We start from the raw sequence: 21,923 nt of genomic DNA on the forward strand, positions 1-21,923 counted from the left end.
ATGTTAGTACTAGCAATGATTGTTTTTGCTTTTGTTTGTTAGCACATGTAAATTTCATGGAAGTGCGTGCATGCCATGGAACATTCCAATGTCCACTTTCAACTATTAGCACTCGTTTTGAGAAGCCCAATGGTTTATGCTTGTCTTTCTTGTGGTTTTTTGCTTCATTGTGTGAATAGAAGCATTTAGTTTTCAAATTTTCCTGAAACTAGATTGGCAACCTTGTTCTTTAGAGTCATGTTGCATAGATGCATGTAGTCTAGTTTATTGATATTGTGCACAATCAAGTTGGTGACATGAGCTTCCTATGCCATCTTTTTAACTTGACAAATGTGATAAAGCACGATTGCTCGACGATGGCACATTAAAGAGAGGTACATTTCTCATAGCAATTTAAAATCAACATACATGACAGATTGATATTCAGCCTTATTATTGAAATGAATAAGAGCTTAAAAGTATTTTTATTCGTAGGAATTTACAAGCCCACACGCATGGCTCTACAATGTTATTTATTTAAGGCATAAGAGGTTGCCACATGATTAGATTTGCCACTCTTATGAGCAGGAGCAAGAACTGTGTTCCCTTGTATGGGGAGTCTTCGATCAAGTCCGTGATCTTTCATCACATCACATCACAGCAATATGATCTAATCGGATGCTGTATTGCAGTGCATATTTCCAGCCCTTTTACCAAAAAGCTTTAGTAAAGCAGCAACGTTGTCTGGCGGATCTCGGGCGGCCATTCACCCAAATCCATATTATACAATCATGCGCTTGCTCAACCATGCAGCATGCTGCACAGAAATCCATATTGGCACTGACCAGAGACTCAATAGCGCGCACCCGTCTTTCGATAGTGAATTGCAGAGAGAGCTTTATCATCCTGCCAATCAGAAACAGCCCACAAGTTGAGGTTGGAAAAATAGGCTCATTCCAAAACTGTGAAGAGTCCCCTCCTGCAATAACAAGGAACTGATACGGCACAATTTGAGCAGGCTGAGAAACAGAGACAAGAATGCAGACATCTGACAAGAAATTGATCTGACACAATCGAGCAAGATGAGAAATAGAGACAAACACAAAGGAATCTGACTCAACTGGACGGTTTGGCTTAATTAAAGCTAAAATAAATCACAATGCTGGAGCACCTGTAGTTGACCATCCTCCACGGTAGCATAGATTACCCAGTGATCTCCAGTTTCCAACCGACTCTTCACTGTGCACTCCATCCACGAGATCTGGTTCATAATTCAATCAAAACAACAAATTTGTCAGTTCCAAGAAAAAAAATTACTTTTTTCCCCGTATGGCCCCTCGGATTGCCATCAAATTGATTGTTCACCCAACCATCGTGTTTGTGATATACTTACATACTCTTTACAAAGTTCCTTGTACTTAGTGTTTCACCTCAGGGGGATTCCCTCCGAGGTGTTGCTAATAGAATTTTATTTCCCCCAAAAGAAAAAGATGATGAACTGCGTGAGATGGGATGATTAATACTCCTTACAGCATCTAGCAGAATGCGGCAACCATTGCTTGCCACCTTGGTCTCTAGCCCCTCAAAGCGAGGCTCCCCTGGGTTGAATGGCTTAAGAAGCTGCTTAGTGACTGGAGCAACTTTCCCCTGGCCGAGCACATTCAGAACAAATCTACCACCTGGTAAAAGGAGGCTCTCCACAGCTCTGTCTTTTGCTACCTGCTTGAATGGCATTGCATCATCAAGATCCATACATGTGAATCTCAACACATCTTGACACTGTCTAAACTTTATGTTTTACTCACAGCGATTGTCAACCCTGGTGGTACAAAGCTGGCTTGGCTGACCCAAGATGCCAGCATTGCGCTCTCTGCATCACCTTCCTTTGCTGAGACCACACACAGCGACCCAACCACTCTGCCAACAGCCTGCAAGTAAAATTTTATAAGCGCCACAAGGTACACCAGCGAATCACAAATTCAAGTATGTGCACAATCTCAGGAATTATATGATTAGATGAGGCTAGTGCCTATAGTAAATGCAAAAGGAGCTCTCTAGCTGCAGCTGACAGTTTATACAAGGATTGACGAGTCACAAGAATGTCCATATATGGTTGTGACATGCTTGCTGTATTGGGACTTGAGAAGGGTTCCAGACAATGTGAGAGCTAGGGCATTGAAATCGCAAAACACAAGCACAATTGAAAGCAAACAGCCAGAACATGAAATATTCCAAGATCAAAACACAAATTTTGGCAAGCAATTGAGCCTAGTGATTGAGTCTGGGGCTCATAATTATGAGGTTTGAGTTTGGTTCTCCTTGGTGAGATCAGGAGGATGCTTGTCCAATCCAGCTCCCCTGTTATTCACATGGATTCTTTGCATTATTCAATCAATAGCTGCCATATTAAAAACATTAGGGAGCTTATGTGGCTAACAATCTCAATCACTGGACTAGTGCCAAGCCATAATACTCTGTGCCAGTCCATAATTACTGGGGTCAATTTTACTAATAGGAGTTATCATTGTCTATGTTTACTTGGTGCCAGATCACTAGCAAGCCAACAAATTAGTGCCCAGTGTGCAAGTAAAAGAGGATATCCGATTTCAACAGTGTCAGAAAAGACTTAGTTGTGAAGCACTGGAATAAAGAAGAGCAGGCAGAACTTCACAGCCCTAGTTTAATGTTCTCGTGGTGTTCAACTTAAGCTTTCAGCACACGTTCAGTAAAACACCATCAGTTACAGCAGAAACTGTAAACTAGCATTGACCTATCAATCCCAACGGCTTAACTTGTTAATGCAGAGAAGTCAAAGTGGCACCTGTTCAACATTTGATGCAGCCACAAACTGAGGAGATGTTTTGCTTCTCTCTTTCAACTTCAAGCGCTTCACAGCTTGAGCCAGATCTGTACCACTTTCTTCACATATTTGTAGCATTGACTCTGTAGGCTGTTCAGATACATTAGATGATAGTAAGAGACATAAATTCGATTCAGTAAACCTGATTTTGACATTATTGTAATACCCTATTCAGTTAGAAGTTTCACAATCTCACCTTAAACTTGCAGCGAATTGTTGGAAAAGAAAGTGAAAATCCAGCATCTTTAAGACGGCATTCTATCTCATCCACAGCCTCTCCACTCCATCCAAATGAGCCAAATACTCCACATGGTTTGCTCCTTGCATTACTGTCCCTCAATATAACACCTAATGCATCCTGCATTTCCCATTTAAATTGGAATAAATGCCTAAAAGGCAGTTGCATCCTCTGAATCTGATGTCACAAGTTTACCCAGTATACATTGAAATTACTACTGAAACACACACTCTCAATAAAACTTATAAGCCTGGATCCACAATATATTCTGAAAGCAAAACATAGAAGAACAGCGAAACAAAGAAGAATTTGTGAAATGTAACGAAGAAAAATCGGAACAGCAATATGATAGCTCTGCAGATTTTCAAAACTTTCATTCACCAACTTTTGATGTGAAAAGCTCTGCAGATTTTCCAAACTTTCATTCACCAACCTTTAATGTGAAAAGCTCTGCAGATTCTCAAAACTTCATTTCACCAACTTTTCCCCAAGAAATGGTGTCAACATGTGAAGACTTGACTATTGGATGACATTCATGGAGACTCTTAATCAAGAGAGACAAGGTCAACAGTGAAGTAGGGGGGACCTAAGTCCTACCCCCCGTAGTTATCATTGACATCTATAATGAGCCCATCAGCAAGCATTAAAGCAGTAAAAAATTGTGTTTCCATTTCTCTCTTTTTGTCTTTATATCTCATCTAAAAGTCTTTCTTCTTGGTTACAATGGCAGTCACAGCTTGTTCTTCTCAACTTCTCACCGCAAGTTCTTGACTCTGAGCAGACATATAAATACTCACTCATCAAATGCATAGACATCAGCGACTGTGCTTGCAACTCCCTCTCCAAACCACTTGAGCCTCCTTACATGCCCAAAGACAGTGTTTCAGTGTCGCCAAGTAAAGCCTTGGGCATCTCTAACAAACCTTGTCCTTTTGAATCTCTGTTAGCCAAGTGCCAACTATTGGGCCGCCATGGGCAACTAGCCCTCAGAAAGAGGATGCCCTCCTTAGTCACCTTGTACAGGTCGCTTTCAAAAGGCCTACTTGATGGCTTTGCAATGTTGAGACCATCCAACTTTACTCCTAGAGGACATCCAATTACCATCATTCCACATCAAAATACGACAGCTTGTCCAAGGCTCACTAGACTGGCCAACACCACTCCATGGAAGCTTGTCCAAGACTTTATCCTCCCATGATCAAAAGCTATTTCACAACTTGATGAAAAAGAACTTAACATTTTATAAGACCTGCATACTTAATTAGTTTAAATAGTTTTCATGTGAGATCAAATTGTTTTTATATTATGCACCAAAGGGCTTTCATATGATACCTATTTGGGGTCCCCTAATCTTTAGGAGATTTGGATAATGTTCTTGAACTAGAAACTGTTTACTATCTCTGACACTTTTCAGCCGAGGAAGAAAAGCCTTATGGAGAAGACAACCATCTTTGCACTTAAGACTACTTTTTGTCTAGAACAGAGCGCTTCCACTATCATTCCACACCAAGTTTCTTTGCTGTATTTGTATACAGCAGTCGAGGATAGTCCCAAAGCTGGACACAACCATCTCCCTTTTCAGCTTGCACCTCTACATCATTAAATGTCCCTGTTCTCTTAGTGCTATTTTCAGAACAATAAACCTATAAATTCACGTTCAGCACCTCTTTTTGAAGCATTTCTATTTCTCTTCTTTGACTTTAGGCTCATCAAGAAAGCCACACCGATATACTGCTCATCAACCATCAAAAAAAGATAAATTTCCTTCTCTACTACTATCCAATTTAAAAAAGAACTGGTTGGTTTGTTGCATTGTGTGTGTGTGTGTGTGTAGAGAGAGAGAGAGAGAGAGAGAGAGAGAGAGAGAGAGAGAGTGATGGCGGTCTACATGAGAGAGAGGAGGGTTGCGATGGTGCTCCTGCGTCGTGCCGCCCTGCCATCGCATGATCTGGCGCGCCGGGCTGTTGTCCTCGTCTGCGTCGTCGCCGCCTGACGCCCTGCCAGACGTCACCCCCCGTTCGCGCCAGCCCAGTCGTCGCGTTTGTCCACCATCGTTGAGGGCTGCATCGACGCCTGTTGCTGACTGTTGCGCCTGCTCCCGGAGCTGTCCAGACGCCCTGTTTCTGCCGCCCTATCCACGGTAACCTACCCCTGACGCCGAGAGTCAGCGGATCCGCCGTGTTTTTTCTCCTGCCTGTCTCGCGGAATCGTCTGCAGCCGCCCTGTCAACTTCACCTCTGCCGCGGTTCGAGGCGCCGCCTGCGTGTGCTCCTCCTTTCGTGCAGAGGCGCACAGCTCCTGTGAAACCCTAAACCTGACCTTCGTCAGAGAGGCAGCGTCCGGGATCGCGTGCCCTCTGCTCTGTACACAGAGAGAGAGAGAGAGAGAGAGAGAGAGAGAGAGAGAGAGAGTGTCGGTCAGTCCTTCTGTGAGATCGGTTCGTCATACACGATGGCTGGTTTGGATCTGGATTTCCTAGACCAAACGGTGGCAGCACTTGGCCCGGACTCTGATGCTGAGGAACCCGAGGATATGGTTCCGTGCACTGAAGAATTGCCCCCGGGTCCTGACATCCAGCCTGCAGGCAAACGTACCAAGCACACCCCGGAAGAAATAGGCGTTACTCCGGATCGTTCCTATGCGCAGGTTGCTTCGGATCTGGTGGACTCTCAAGAGGTGGACTGGGAGCATCTGTTGGAATTTGCCAACACTCTGCTTGGTGAATATGTTCAACATAACTAGGAAGCCTTCTCTGCCTCTGCTCCAGATGATGTTCTGGAAGCTACCGTCGAGCCAAAAACTGTCCTACGCTCCTTTTCGGTATTTTATGATCGCGCGGTGATACTCTTCTTCACTGGTCACATCCCGCTGCTTTCCCATATTCGCCAATGGCTGCAGAGTCTGCTACAAGGGGAATGTGTTGAAGAGATTTTTGTTGGATCCCGGGGTTTTTTTGAGGTCCTCTTGAAAACAGAGACGCACCGTGCTGCTCTTCTATCTAAGCTGCCTTTGTTTTTTGATCGTCGGTTGGTTCATGTGGTTCCATGGCGCCTGATGGCAGATTTCCAGCGCCTCCTGCAACGTGAATGCCCTGTGTGGGTAGAAGTGGAAAATTGTCCGGTTGTTTATTGGCCGCTATTAAAGGATGCTATGGCCGCTGTGGGCACGGTTCTGGTCCCTCCCAGTCTCAGGGCTGTGAATCGCAACCGCTTGTGCATGTTATGGGATACTGCACGGAAACGGCCTGCATGGTTACGCCTAAATTGCTCTGGCATGCATCCGTTACACTTTCGTTTGAAATGGGGCAATTTTGTTGGCCATTGCTTTTCCTGTGGACAGTTGGGGCACTTTATGGCTGAATGCCCGGAGCAACAACACGTTTCAGATGCAGCTCATGTTGCTCCGCTCATGGAAGATATGGTGTGTGATGCTCCGTCGCTGGATCCTACCCACCCGCCCCAAGTTCTGGCCAAAGGTAAACAACAGGTTTCGGGTCTGGATTCCCGTGCTACTGATTGGGTTGAAGTACGTGCCAAAAAAGGCAACAAGATTGGTGCTGGCATGGAGAGTACTGGGCCTACTACCTCACACGATTCCATGCGAACATATATGCACAGGAAGGAAATGATGTCGTCCGAGCGCTTTGCTCCTGCTATGGTTTCTTCAGCTCCCCGTCATCAGCCCGCCAGGAAAATGTATTCGGATCGTCTCAAGGGTCCATCTGCACAGCTGGCTTTTGATACCAGAGGCAACGCCATTACTCCGTGGGACCGTCGTTACCCACGTTCCAACCCCAAGCCAGCTGATATGCCGTCAACTTCCAAATCTGGTCCTCAGAACTCTTTTGCGGTGTTGGCAGATTTCTTGGATGAGGGAGTCCTGGACATTCTCGCCGACAAAGTCAAATCGAGGCAAGCTGTGCCTCGTACCTGATTGTGTTTTGTATACACATGAAAATAGCCACGTGGAATGTGCGAGGAATTTGTTCTCGTCACAAGCAACATGCCATGTGGACTGCATTGTATGAGAATCAGTGGGATGTCTTGTGTGCTGTTGAGCACAAGAGTCACAGTGACGCCGGTAAAGTTGTGGATTGCCATGGCTTTCGTTTGTTCTATGCAGGAACACAGGCCATGCATTATTCGGGTGTGCTCATGATTGTATATGCCAAATATCAGCCTGTTCTTATTAAAAATGATGTTCATGGCCGCTTTTTGGTGGTTGAAATCTTATTCGAAGGGGAAATCCTATGGTTACTTGGCCTCTATGCTCCGAATGATTCGTTATCTCGCCGGGAGCTTTGGCAGACTTTGCAGACTTCCTTGTCACTTGGCAGACGCGGCTTCTTCATGGGGGATTTCAATATGTGTGTTGATTCTTCCCAGTCTACATCGGAGCACTCGGTCATGGATGTGCCGGAAAGTCGTATGTGGCACGACTTGGCTCTTGCTGTTCTTAAGCAAGATCTTTGGTCTTGGCTACACCCGTCTTCTCCAGGCTTTACTTTCCATTCGGCCCAGTATGCCACAACATGGTCGCGGTTGGACTGCATATATATCATGCAGAATGATGATTTTCTGCCTGAGATGCTCGAAATAAAAGTGTTGCAGCAATATGTCTTATCGGACCATTTCCCTCTGCAGTTCGAGTTGCTTGCACAACCCATTGCCCCCTTCAAGCAATTTCTGGAGAGACTCCCTTTGCGTTTCAACTCCTCCTACTTAAAGCATACAATTTTTCAGGGCTATATGCATCAATTGCTTGACAGATTCTCCTTGGACTTTTCTTCTCAGGGCATTGCGTCATTTGACCGATTGCTCTCTAATGTGCAGCGGGTTGCACGGCAATATGGGATCTATCATGCCTCTCTTTGTCGGCGCCGTCGACAGGCAGCGGAGGACCTACTGCTTTTGGTTCGCTCCCTGCTGATGGACACTCCGGATGATGCATTTCTGCTTGCACTGGCCCTGCGGGTGGCCGATCTTGTTAAAGAATTTCAGTTAAAATCGTATCAGCAGGCCAAATTGCAACATCTAATAGAGACTTTGCAAGATAGTCCATGTCAGACCCATAAGTTCTTTCGAGCTCTCCATGCCTCTCCTGCTCGAGAGAATTTGACCAGACTCGAGGATGCACAAGGCCACCTTATCCTGGATCCACAGACTATTGTGCATACGTGCAGAAATTATTTCCGTGACCTTCTCGGTTCCGCTTCTCCGCCTTCAGCCCAAATTACTCACGCTCGTTCGGTCTTTTATGACCTGGTCTGCAATCAGCTACCGCAGGACATGCAAGCTACTCTGGAGTCAGATATTGGTGAAGCAGAGGTTATGGATGTCTTGTTACACTTGCCCAAAGATAAAAGTCCGGGTTGAGATGGTCTCACCAATGAGTTCTTTGAAGCTTTCGCTACCCAACTCGCGAAACCATTGCAGGCTCTGTTTCAGCAGGTGTGGGAAACGGGGATTATGCCTCCCTCAAGGAAACAAGGACTTATTAAACTGCTTCCAAAAGTTCCTTCGCCATCTAAGTTGACACACTGGCGCCCCATTTCTTTGATGGGTTCTATGTACAAAATCTTTTCCAAAGTAATGGCGAATCGGCTCCATAAGCATCTCCCTGCCCTTGTGCACCCTCTCCAGTACGGTTTCATTAAGGGCCGAAATATTCTACACAATGTCTTGAATGCCCAATTGGCCATTGATTATGCCCGGCATTCTAATCAGGAGGTGGTGTTGATTCAACTGGACCTGGAAAAGGCTTTTGACTATCTGGACTGGTCTTTTGTTGCTGACCTTATGTCCGCTATGGGCTTTGGTGCTCGGATGTCTCGTCTGATCTACATCATTAGTGCTGCGGCGTCTTCGCGAGTCATGCTGAACGGAGGTGTTATTGAGCCATTTGTCCTTGCCCATTCTGTCCGACAGGGGTGCCCTTTGAGCCCTTTATTCTTTGCCCTTGCGACACATCCAGTTCTTTCCATGTTATCACATATGGCCGCCTCTTCCCAGTTGGCCGGACTGTCGCTTCCTACAGGACAACATTTCATTAGCCAATCCCTGGCGGATGATACTTTTATGATTTTGCGTGCGGACAAGGATAACCTTCGAAAAGCATTGGATGTTTGGGGTCTCTTTGGCCAGGCGTCAGGCCTTCGTATCAATCTGCTCAAATCAACCATTCTAAGCTGCATGGAGTCGGATTAGCAGTCCTTGGACTGGCAGGGTCTGGTTGTTCCTCGAGGTTCCATTGTCAGGTATCTTGGATACCCATTGGGTGTTGATGTTCCCCCAAAGCAGCTTCTGCAGTGGATTTCTCAGAAGATGGTGGCCAAGTTTATGTACTGGAAGTCTCAGGCCTGGCCTTTTCATGTTCGCCTCAAAGTAGCCCAGATAATTATGTTGCCAATGATCACATATTTCTTGCCTTTGTTGCCCTGGACTCCTACGACTCTGAATGCTGTCACTCAGTCTATTCGATTCATGCTCTGGAAGAAGGACTCATTGCATGCAGGTATTTCCTGGATCTCATGGTCGCATGCGTGCACCCCCAAAAGCATGGGTGGCGGAGCTATTTTAGATGCCCAAACTCACATGCAGGCACTCCGTTGGTCCCTTTTCCGCGCCATGTGCTCGGATGATCATCATCCGTGGGTCGCTATCGTCCGTTCTTTCCTTGAGGGTCATGGGCTTCGGCATGGCAATACCCGACTCCGGAGTTCTTGGTGGCACGTTCTTAATGTGGATTCGCGGTTTTCCAGTTCTTCTTCATTGCTGCTTACTCATTTGGTGTGTTCCTGGAAACACGTCCTTCGAAAGGCTCAATGGCACCCAAAGGAGGATCGCCTGGCTACTAACTCTTTTCAATTGGAATTACTGGTAGTCTCGCGTCTACTTTCGTGGGAAGGCAAACATGAGCTTAGACCACAATTCAACCGGATGGCACGTTTGGGCTTGTCTTCAGTTGCGGATGCCACCCTTGCCAGTCGCAATGTGCTTATCTCGTTTCGTACTGCTAGGAGGATTTTCCGGATCCCTCGTGGATATAGGCCTTTATGGGAACAGCTCGTGATGGTGCTCCAGAGCAGACAACCCTTTCCTGCTCTTGCTTTGGATCATCCCTGGCAGGATTGGGACCTACAAGGCCGGCTGCCTTTGAGCAAAGCTTCTTCTAATCAAGTGTATCATCTCCTGATTAAAGATAATCATGGCTAGTTACTAAAGCGAATGCTTTATGGGGATTGCGTAAATCCCGCTCGTGGTGGAGGGTCACTGTGATGGAGGGCTGGGTCAACAAGACACCCTTTAAATACAAAGTCTTTCTTTGGAGAGTGATAATTGGGGGTCTTCGCTTGCTTCGGCTCTTTCCAAGCGACGAATCTCCAATGGCACCTGTTTCTTTTGCACCACTACAATGGAATCCGCCCGCCACCGATTTATTTCCTGCCCCATCGCTAAGAAAGTCTGGTTATTTTTGTCGGCCAATTGGTGAGGGGTGGTTGGTATCACACTGCGCCCCTTTGATTGGGTTTTGGGCCAGCCCAAATACCCTACTCCCGCACAGCCACATATGAAGCTCATGTATCACTTTCTTCGATACTGGGGCGGTTGGCATAACTGGACCATTCGGAATGCTTTTTTGTTTGACTCCGCCCATAATGTTCAGCGGCATATTGTGAGGCTTAAGGGCCTCTTGTATTGGCAGTTAGCTCTTCTCCATCGTTCTAAATTGCTCTCTACGGAGGACTTCCGTCCTTGGCATATGGCAATTTCCTCCGCATCCTTGCCATAAAATTGTAACTTGTAGTACTTGGCACCTCTTTGCATGATGACTTGCATTGTCGTCATGTATCTTGTAATCAAGTAATCTTGTATTTTTTTCGTAATTAATACAATTACCTTTTATGAAAAAAAAAAGAGAGAGCGATGGCCCCGCCTGTTTCTGCCGCCCTGCAGAAGGTCGTCTGACCTGTCACGTTCCGCCCTCTGCTTCCTCTTGCGCCCGTCTGGCCCTGCGTGCCCGTCTGGCCCTCCTGCGCCAGTCTGGCCCTGCACCTGTCTAGCTCTCCTGCGCCCGTCTGGCCCTGCGCGTCAGGGTTTCTGCCCGCGCCCGACCCCTGCCCTGCGCCGTTGCTGCCTCGCCCGTCCTGCAGTCGAACCTGGGCCCTGTTGACAGTCGCCGCCCCTGCCTTCGTTCGTCGCCTCTCCAGCCCTGCCGTCCTCTGCCCCCCCTGTGGTTCGTCCGCTTGCACGTGCACTGTCAGGGTTGTGCCCTGTCACTCGCGATATTGGGATAGGCTACGCCTGAAGCCGCTTCTCCAGTGCCTGTCCTGTTTTGCCTGAGAAGGCGCGAGAGAGAGAGCGAGAGAAAGAGAGACGCTGCCCTCGCCTGTCAGCCACCGTGGTGGTCGTCCCAGACTTTTACCGCCTGCAACCTGTCCGTGTGACGTCCTGCGGGTCGTCCTCCACCGTGTGCGCAACCAACTTATAGGGGGGTGCAGCTTTCTAACGCAGCTGACACTGATCTGCACTGTCGGTCAGTCCTTCTTCGAGATCAGCTCGTCGTACACGATGGCTGGTTTGGATCTGGATTTCATCGACCAAACGGTGGCAGCACTTGGCCAGGACTCTAATGCTGAGGAACTGGAGGATATGGTTCCGTGCCCTGAAGAATTGCCCCCGGGTCCTGACATCCAGCCTGCGGGTAAACGTACCAAGCATACCCCGGAAGAGATAGGTGTTATTCCGGATCGTTCTTATGCGCAAGTTGCTTCGGATTCTGTGGACTCTCAGGAGGTGGACTGGGAGCATCTGTTGGAATTTGCCAACACTCTGCTTGGTGAATATGTTCAACATAATCAGGAAGCCTTCTCTGACTCTGCTCCAGACGATGTTCTGGAAGCTACCGTTGACCCAAAAACTGTCCTACGCTCCTTTTCGGTATTTTATGATCGCGCGGTGATACTCTTCTTCACTGGTCGCATCTCGTTGCTTTCCCGTATTCGCCAATGGCTGCAGAGTCTGCTACAAGGGGAATGTGTTGAAGAGATTTTGGTTGGATCCCGAGGTTTTTTTGAGGTCCTCTTGAAAACAGAGATGCACTGTGCTGCTCTTTTATCTAAACTGCCTTTGTTTTTTGATCGTCGGTTGGTTCATGTGGTTCCTTGGCGCCCGATGGCAGATTTCCAGCGCCTCCTGCAACGTGAATGCCCTGTGTGGGTAAAAGTGGAAAATTGTCCGGCTGTTTATTGGCCGCTATTGAAGGATGCTATGGCTGCTGTGGGCACGGTTCTGGTCCCTCCTAGTCTCAGGGCTGTGAATCGCAACCGCTTGTGCATGTTATGGGATACTGCAAGGAAACGGCCTGCGTGGCTACGCCTCAATTGCTTTGGTATGCATCCGTTACACTTTCGTTTGAAATGGGCCAATTTTGCAGGCCATTTCTTTTCCTGTGGACAGTTGGGGCACTTTATGGCTGAAAGCCCGGAGCAACAACACGTTTCAGATGCGGGTCATGTTGCTCCGCCCATAGAAGATATGGTGTGTGATGCTCCGTCGTTGGATACTATCCACCCGCCCCAAGTTCGGACCAAAGGCAAACAACAGGTTTCGAGTCTGGATTCCCGTGCCACTGATTGGGTTGAAGTTCGTCCCAAAAAAGGCAACAGGATTGGTGCTGGCATGGAGAGTACTGTGCCTCCTACCTCACAAGATTCCATGCGAACCTATATGCGCAGGAAGGAAATGATGTCTTCCGAGCGCTCTGCTCCTGTTATGGTTTCTTCAGCTTCCCGTCATCAGCCCGCCAGGAAAATGTATTCGGATCGTCTAAAGGGTCCACCTGCCCAGCTGGCTTTTGATACCAGAGGCAACGTCATTACTCCGTGGGACCGTCGTTACCCACGTTCCAACCCCAAGCAAGCAGATATGCCGTCTACTTCCAAATCTGGTCCTCAAAACTCTTTTGTGGTGTTGGTGGATTTCTTGGATGAGGGAGTCCTGGACATTCTCGCCGACAAAGTCAAATCGAGGCAAGCTGTGCCTCGTACCTGATTGTGTTTTGTAGACACATGAAAATAGCCACGTGGAATGTGCGAGGAATTTGTTCTCGCCACAAGCAACATGCCATGTGGGCTGCATTGTATGAGAATCAGTGGGATGTCCTGTGCGTTGTTGAGCACAAGAGTCACGGTGATGCCAGTAAAGTTGTGGATTGCCATGGCTTTCGTTTGTTCTATGCAGGAACACAAGCCATGCATTACTCGGGTGTGCTCATGATTGTACATGCCAAATATCAGCCTGTTCTTATTAAAAATGATGTTCATGGCCGCTTTTTGGTGATTGAAATCTTATTCGAAGGGGAAATCCTATGGTTACTTGGCCTCTATGCTCCGAATGATTCGTTATCTCGCCGGGAGCTTTGGCAGACTTTGCAGACTTCCTTGTCGCTTGGCAGACGGGGCTTCTTCATGGGGGATTTCAATATGTGTGTTGATTCTTCCCAGTCTACATCGGAACACTCGGTCATGGATGCGCCGGAAAGTCGTATGTGGCAAGAGTTGGCTCTTGCTGTTCTTAAGCAAGATCTTTGGTCTTGGCTACACCCGTCTTCTCCAGGCTTTACTTTCCATTCGGCCCAGTATGCCACAACATGGTCGTGGTTGGACCGTATATATATCATGCAGAATGATGATTTTCTGCCTGAGATGCTCGAAATAAAAGTGTTGCAGCAATATGTCTTATCGGACCATTTCCCTCTGCAGTTCGAGTTGCTTGCACAACCCATTGCCCCCTTCAAGCAATTTCTGGAGAGACTCCCTTTGCGTTTCAACTCGTCCTACTTAAAGCATACAATTTTCCAGGGCTATATGCAGCAATTGCTTGACAGATTCTTCTTGGACTTTTCCTCTCAGGGCATTGCGTCATTTGAAAGATTGCTCTCTAATGTGCAGCGGATCCATCATGCCTCTCTTTGTCGGCGCCGTCGACAGGCACCGCAGGACCTGCTGGTTTTGGTTCGCTCCCTGCTGATGGACACTCCGGATGATGCATTTCTGCTTGCACTGGCCATGCGGGTGGCCGATCTTATTAAAGAATTCCAGTTAAAATCGTATCAGCAGGCCAAATTGCAACATCTGACAGAGACTTTGCAAGATAGTGCATGTCAGACCCATAAGTTCTTTCGAGCTCTCCATGCCTCTCCTGCTCGAGAGAATATGACCAGACTCGAGGATGCACAAGGCCACCTTATCCTGGATCCACAGACTATTGTGCATATGTGCAGGAATTATTTCTGTGACCTTCTCGGTTCCGCTTCTCCACCTTCCGCCCAAATTACTCAGGCCCGTTCGGTTTTTTATGACCTGGTCCGCAATCAGCTTCAGCAGGACATGCAAGCTACTCTGGAGTCAGATATTGGTGAAGCAGAGGTTATGGATGTCTTGTTACACTTGCCCAAAGATAAAAGTCCGGGTTGGGATGGTCTCACCAATGAGTTCTTTGAAGCTTTCGCTACCCAACTCGTGAAACCATTGCAGGCCTTGTTTCAGCAGGTGTGGGAAACGGGGATCATGCCTCCCTTATGGAAACAAGGACTTGTTAAACTGCTTCCAAAAGTTCCTTCGCCATCTAAGTTGACACAGTGGCGCCCCATTTCTTTGATGGGTTCAATGTACAAAATCTTTTCCAAAGTAATGGGGAATCGGCTCCATAAGCATCTCCCTGCCCTTGTGCACCCTCTCCAGTATGGTTTCATTAAGGGCCGAAATATTCTACACAATGTTTTGAATGCCCAATTGGCCATTGATTATGCCCGACATTCTAATCAGGAGGTGGTACTGATTCAATTGGACCTGGAAAAGGCTTTTGACTATCTGGACTGGTCTTTTGTTGCTGACCTTATGTCTGCTTTGGGCTTTGGTGCTCGGATGTCTCGTCTGATCTACACCATTAGTGCTGCGGCATCTTCGAGAGTCATGCTGAACGGAGGTGTTACTGAGCCATTTGTCCTTGCCCGTTCTGTCCGACAGGGGTGCCCTTTGAGCCCTTTATTCTTTGCCCTTGCGACACATCCTGTTCTTTCCATGTTATCACATATGGCCGCCTCCTCCCAGTTGGCCGGACTGTCGCTTCCTACAGGACAACACTTCATTAGCCAATCCCTGGCGGATGATACTTTTATGATCTTGTGTGCCGACAAGGATAACCTTCGAAAAGCATTGGATGTTTGGGGTCTCTTTGGCCAGGCGTCAAGCCTTCGTATCAATGCACTCAAATCAGCCATTCTAAGCTGCACGGAGTTGAATTTGCAGTCCTTGGACTGGCAGGGTCTGGTTGTTCCTCGAGGTTCCATTGTCAGGCATCTTGGATACCCTTTGGGTGTTGATGTTCCCCCAAAGCAGCTTTTGCAGTGGATTTCTCAGAAAATGGTGGCCAAGTTTATGTATTGGAAGTCTCAGGCCTGGCCTTTTCATGTTCGCCTCAAAGTAGCCTAGATCATTATGTTGCCAATGCTCACATATTTCTTGCCATTGTTGCCCTGGACTCCTACGACTCTGAATGCTCTCACTCAGTCTATTCGCTTCATGCTATGGAAGAAGGACTCATTGCATGCAGGTAATTCCTGGATCTCCTGGTCGCATGTGTGCACCCCCAAACGCATGGGTGGCGGAGCTATTTTAGATGCCCAAACTCACATGCAGGCACTTCGTTGGTCCCTTTTCCGCGCCATGTGCTCGGATGATCATCATCCGTGGGTCGCTATCGCCTGGTATTTCCTCGAGGGCCATGGGCTTCGGCATGGCAATACCCAACTCCGGAGTTCTTGGTGGCATGTTCTGAATGCTGATTCGCGGTTTTCCAGTTCTTCTTCATCGCTGCTTACTCATTTGGTGTCTTCCTGGAAACAGGTCCTTCAAAAGGCTCAATGGCACCCACCGGAGGATCGCTTGGCTACTAACTCTTTTCAATTGAAATTACTGGCAGTCTCGCGTTTACTCTCGTGGGAAGGTAAACATGAGCTTAGACCACAATTCAACCGAATGGCACGTTTGGGCTTGTCTTCAGTTGCGGATGCCACCCTTGCCAGTCGCAATGTGCTTATATCGTTTCGTACTGCTAGGCGGCTTTTCAGGATCCCTCGTGGATATAGGCCTTTATGGGAACAGCTATTGACGGTGATCCAGAGCAGACAACCCTTTCCTGCTCTTGCTTCGGATCATCCTTGGCAGGATTGGGACCTACAAGGCCGGCTGCATTTGAGCAAAGCTTCTGCCAACCAAGTGTATCATCTTCTGATTAAAGATAATCAATGGCTAGTTACTAAAGCGAATGCTTTATGGGGATTGCGCAAATCCCGGTCATGGTGGAGGGCAACTGTGATGGAGGGCTGGGTCAACAAGACACCCTTTAAATACAAAGTCTTTCTTTGGAGAGTGATGATTGGGGGTCTTCCACTTGCTTCGGCTCTTTCTAAGCGACGAATCTCCAATGGCACCTATTTCTTTTGCACCACTACTATGGAATCCGCCCGCCACCGATTTATTTCTTGCCCCGTCGCTAAGAAAGTCTGGTTATTTTTGTCGGCCGTTTGGCGAGAGGTGGTTGGTATCACACTGCGCCCCTTTGATTGGGTTTTGGGTCAGCCCAAATACCCTACTCCTGCATAGCCACATATGAAGCTCATGTATCACTTTCTTCGATACTGGGGCTGTTGGCATAACTGGACCATTCGGAATGCTTTTCTGTTTGATTCCGCCCATAATGTTCAGCGGCATATTGTGAGGCTTAAGGGCCTCTTGTATTGGCAGTTAGCTCTTCTCCATCGTTCTGATTTGCTCTCTACGGAGGACTTCCGTCCTTGGCATATGGCGATTTCCTCCGCATCCTTGCCATGAAATTGTAACTTGTAGTACTTAGCACCTCTTCACATGATGGCTTGGATTGTCGTCATATATCTTGTAATCAAGTAATCTTGTATTTTTTTTCGTAATTAATACAATTACCTTTTACGAAAAAAAAAGAGAGAGAGAGAGAGCGAGCATTTGCATATTCTTCTGTTCACCAGGTGTGCGCATGAGTGTCCCATTCTGCGGCACTGGCCGCAGGTCTGTGATCCTCCATTGTCTCAACATCAGTGAGATACAAAAGAAGCCTTGACCATTAACTGTTTCAGTGCCCTGTTTTGCTGGGGCTGTGGCAGGAGGGTCGTGAGCAGTCTTCCTTCCTCCTTTCATTCCTGCAGAGAGTCACAACTGCCCTGCCTGCTAAATGCAACCTACCCCTGAATATACTCGACGACTTGTACATTGTCCTCCTTCCTTCCCGTGGCATCTGACTGAACGACAGAGAGAGTGAGAAGGCGAGAGATCAAGCAGGCCTGTGGTTTGCCAATCTGCAACAGGTGACAGTCTGCCTGCAGAATAGACTGTTCACAAAGAGTTTTCATGCAGGGAGTCACCTCACATCTGATTGGACTTACTTAGTCAGGGTTCAAAAAGACGTTTGTGATCAGCATCTAGTTCTGCTATAGTGAATCTGCAGGAATCAAATGGTATCGACATGGCCTTCCTCGATCAGCATATAGGTCAAGGGAATAACAAAGATCTGGAGGGTTCGGATAGTGATATGTCGGCTGAAGACCCATGGCCATTGATGGATGGGGATGAGATGGGCAAATGTTGTAGGATGTCGGTTGAAGAACTGGTCTTAACAACTCCCCCCTCCCCCCCCCCCCCCCCCCCCCCCCCCAAAAAAAAAAAGCCTCAGCCAGACGTCCATGTTTCTTGCTCACAGACTGATGGGTCTCTTCAGTTCATGCTGGCCACTGCCAATCATCTTATGTCTGATTATGTCCATGCTAATGAGGGTAAAGCTAACTCTTTACTGGATGGGGATCATGTAGTTGCAGTCATGGGAACGGACCTGGTCTTACAGTAGATTGCTGCTTTCCATGAGAGGGCAGCCATCTTTCACTTTACTAGGACTCCCTTGATCACCAGAATTCGTGCTTGGCTGCAGTCCATGCTAGTCAGTGTTGAACACTGCCATGATGATGTTTCAGGGCATATGCAAGCTCTCTTGTTGAAGAGATTTACGATGGACCGAGGGGGTTCTTTGAGGTTCTCTTTCGTTCCTCGGAAGTGCGGGCTCTCATTATGCAACGCATTCCTTTGTTTATGGATGGGCAGCTAGTTCATATGGTCCCTTGGAGGCCTATGGCCGAGTTTCAGGAGGTGCTGAGGCAGGCATGCCCGATTTGGGTGGAGGTGGTTGATTTTCCTTCACATCTTTGGAGACTCCTCCCTTTGGTTTTGAGAACCCTTGGCGAGGTTTTGGTGGAACCTTGGCTGGCTTCCCGCAATAGGAATAGGGCATGTATGCTTTGGGATACAGGGAAACCTCGCTTGACCAAAATTCACTTTGAGGTTCCAGGGTTGCAAACGTTGGTGTATGAGTTGAAATGGGGTACTTTTGTTGGACATTGCTTCAGATGTGGCCAATTGGGCCATTTCATTTCTGAATGCGATAAAAATCCTGAGGTGTTGTAGTGCTCTATGGATCCTAACATGGTTATGCAAGACCACATCCTCAACACATGCTTCAGCAGCCAAAAGTTGATCTTGAGCAGCTTCCCCAATATGGTCGCGATGTTGGGAAAAAGGATGTTCCCCAAGTTGGTGTGGAGCGTGCGTCGCTTGTGGTCGGGCAGAATTTGTCCCCTCAGAAGGATTCTTCCATCACTGTGGTTAGACGTGACGCCAGACAGGATTCTCGTTCGACTCCTACCCACTCCTACCCATCCACCACCACATCCAATCACTTAGACCTTTCAAATGCAGAGGCAAGGAGTTTTATATGAAACCTCAATCTTTGCGTACACCGGCAGTGGATGATAAAAGGTCTTCTGATCTTGCTTTATGCCTTGATGCGCGTGGGAGGCTTGCGCCTCCTGGAGATATTCTCCGTTCAAAGTGAAATGGAGAGATTCCAGGCAGCAGCGATTGATGTAAAAGGGAAAGGCAAAGCGGTGGTTCAGTAGTTTGTCTCATTTGTGATTTATCATGCAAATTGCCTTGTGGAATGTGAAAGGTATTTCTTCGGGCAATAAGCAGTGTCGGTTGTGGAAAGTTGTGTTAGCTGGAAATTGGGATGTCTTTTGTGTTGCGGAGCATAAACAACACACTTTGATTGGCTCTTCTTATGTTTACAAGGATTATGCGGTCTTTTTTAGTGGTCGAGCTCCACATAAATCTAGAGTTATGCTGGCTGTTAAATCTTCCTTGCAACCATCGTTGGTTTCTTAGGACCCTCGCAGCCGATTTCTGATTCTGGAAATACTTTATGAGGGAGAGGTTTTGTGGTTGGTGGGCGTATATGCACATTCTACTGCAAGAGAACGTTGTCAGCTTTGGGATGACTTGCACTGCCTTGCCATGGCTCGTGAAGGCTTTGTCATGGGTGATTTTAATGCATGTGTTTCTGGGGATTAGGCGACTTCTCTGAATTTAGTCATGGATGCCCATGAGAGACAGGCTTGGGATGCTCTTGCAGCTGTGTCTTTGAAACAGGACATGTGGTCCTAAATGTATCCATCCCAATCAGGATATACTTATCGTTCTTATCAGCATCCAAATACCTGGGTCAGATTGTATAGAATCTACATTTGCCAGTCTGATTCTTTTCTTCCTGCACTCATTAACATGTGGGTGGAAAGACAACATGTCTTATTGGATCATTACCCTTCGGTCTTGGAAATGAGTCACAGACCTGTTAATGCTTTTAAGGCTCTCCTTGCTCATTTGTCTCTTTGTTTTAACCAATCTTTTCTGCAAAAAAATCAGTTTTAGGCTAGTGTCTAGCAACTGATCACTTCTTTTAGCTTGAGGGTCCTATTTGGAGGGATGGATGCATGGACAGTTTTTAGGGACAATGCCCGAGTGTTTTCTAGACAATATGATATTTAGTATGCTTCCTCTTTACAAGCTGAATTGCAGCATACTCAATCTTTATTGGCTCATTCATTGTCACTATGTCAGGCAGGAGATTACAATGATGACTTGCTCACATGCATTGAATGGTTGAAAGGTAGGGTTCAATCTCTTCAGAAAGAGGAATATGCAAAATGCAAATTGCTGGCTAGGACTGAAGCTTTACATGACAACAACATTCAATCCCATCAATTTTTTGCTCGTCTGCACCAGAAATATGCCCGCGAAAATATAGTGCGTTTAATGGATGGACAAGGTGTTATGGTGATTGATCTTGTTTCCATAATTTGGATGAGCGTTGACTTTTATAGATCCTTATTGGGTCCGCAAGAGATTCTTTCTAATGCTATTCATTCTGCTCGCCGATATATTTGCGGGTTGAATAGTAATCAAGTCAAACCTAAATGGGTGGATTTAATGGAGGCTAATATTTCAGAAGATGAAGTGGAAGAAGTACTGTCCCCCTTGCCTCCAAGGAAAAGTCCAGTCTGGGATGGACTGCCTAATGAGCTGTTTTCAGCCCATGTGGAGTAGCTTAAGGGCCCATTAACTCGCCTATGTCAGCAAGTGTGGAATTCTGGTATGATGCATTTAGACTGGAAGATTGCTGTCATTAGGTTGTTGCCCAAGGTTCCCTCTCCAACCTCTTTGAAACAATGGAGACCTATTTCTGTTATGGGTTCTTTATATAAGATATTTTCCAAAATCATTGCCAATAGATTGCAGAAGGTATTTCCCCACCTTGTTCATCCATGTCTTTACAGCTTCATTAAAGGCCGAAATATAATGCACAACATTTTGAATGTTCAACTGGGAATTGACTATGCCAAAGCTTCAAGCTGGCAGGTGGTTATGCTTTAGCTTGATATTGAGAAGGCATTTGATCATGCTAGCTGGTCTTTTTTGCGACAATTAATGTCTACAATGGGATTCGGTCCTCGCATGATTTCTCTGGTAGATACCAATAGTCAGGGTGCTGTGGCTCGTATTGCACTTAATGGAGGGATCACGGAGCAAATTGCCTTATCCCAATCTCTTTGGCAAGGCTGCCCTCTTAGCCCTTTGTTGTTTGCTTTAGTCACTCACTTGATGTTCTCATTGTTGGATACGTTGGCTGATCAAGGTGAGATAGTTGGCTTGTCTCTTCCCTGTGGTAACCAACTTATGGGTCAATCTTTGCCAGATGATTCTTTTATGTCTCTCAAGGTGGATCGCACTAATATTAATCGGGCAATGGTGGCGTGGAATCTTTTTGCTTTGGCATTGGGTCTTCATATTAATACTCAAAAATCTACTCTTCTCTCTTTGGGGGGGGGGAGGCGTTTCCCATGAGATTTGACAAAAAGTAGTGGAACCTCTTATGCATCCCTCTAATTCGGTGTTTTTGAAAAGGCTAAATTTCCTACTCCTACCCAGCCACACATGAAGATAATGTTCCATTTTCTCAGACCCCAAGGTTGCTAGCATTACTGGGTCCCTCGCAATACTTCTATTTTTAATTCTAGTTATGGTGTTCAAAGTCATGTTGCAAGATCGAAAGGTCTTCTGCATTGGCAGTTGGATCTTGCTCAACACCCAAACCTCCTCCCTCAAGAGGATTTAGTCTCCTATCATACAACACTTTCCTCAGTTGAAAATAATTACTCTTTATGAATATATATATATACATATATCTATTGAGACCGAAAATGGTCTATGAGGCAACCATATACAATGATAATTGTCACTAGATATTAAAGTGTAATGTGTGAAATGATAATTAGTAATATGCAATGCAAAGTAATATAAAGTGGGGTAGAATGAATACAATGTTGATATAGGGATCCAACCAAAAGGTAGCTTGTGAGATTGAATAATGC

At 46.7% G+C, this 21,923-nt stretch overlaps 1 protein-coding gene across 2 annotated transcripts in view; it reads right to left on the reverse strand.

The window, feature by feature from the left end:
• Positions 1 to 407: 407 nt before the first annotated feature.
• LOC148040101 (uncharacterized) overlaps positions 408 to 21,923 on the reverse strand; it is a 176,857-nt gene continuing 155,341 nt past the window's right edge. For both annotated transcript variants that reach the window (XM_087696621.1, XM_087696620.1), the window contains exons 12-17: positions 3,036 to 3,197; positions 2,801 to 2,929; positions 1,785 to 1,907; positions 1,510 to 1,698; positions 1,151 to 1,240; positions 408 to 885 (exon numbers count right to left, since the gene is read on the reverse strand). In XM_087696621.1, the coding sequence (XP_087552747.1) occupies positions 832 to 885; positions 1,151 to 1,240; positions 1,510 to 1,698; positions 1,785 to 1,907; positions 2,801 to 2,929; positions 3,036 to 3,197 (747 nt within the window). In that variant the 3' untranslated portion in view covers positions 408 to 831. The remainder of the gene's footprint in view (positions 886 to 1,150; positions 1,241 to 1,509; positions 1,699 to 1,784; positions 1,908 to 2,800; positions 2,930 to 3,035; positions 3,198 to 21,923) is intronic.

This window comes from Lygodium microphyllum, chromosome 2 (genome assembly GCF_053477565.2).
Source record: "Lygodium microphyllum isolate KBCC chromosome 2, Lygodium_microphyllum_v1.1.10, whole genome shotgun sequence".
In the NCBI taxonomy this organism is placed as follows: Eukaryota; Viridiplantae; Streptophyta; class Polypodiopsida; order Schizaeales; family Lygodiaceae; genus Lygodium; species Lygodium microphyllum.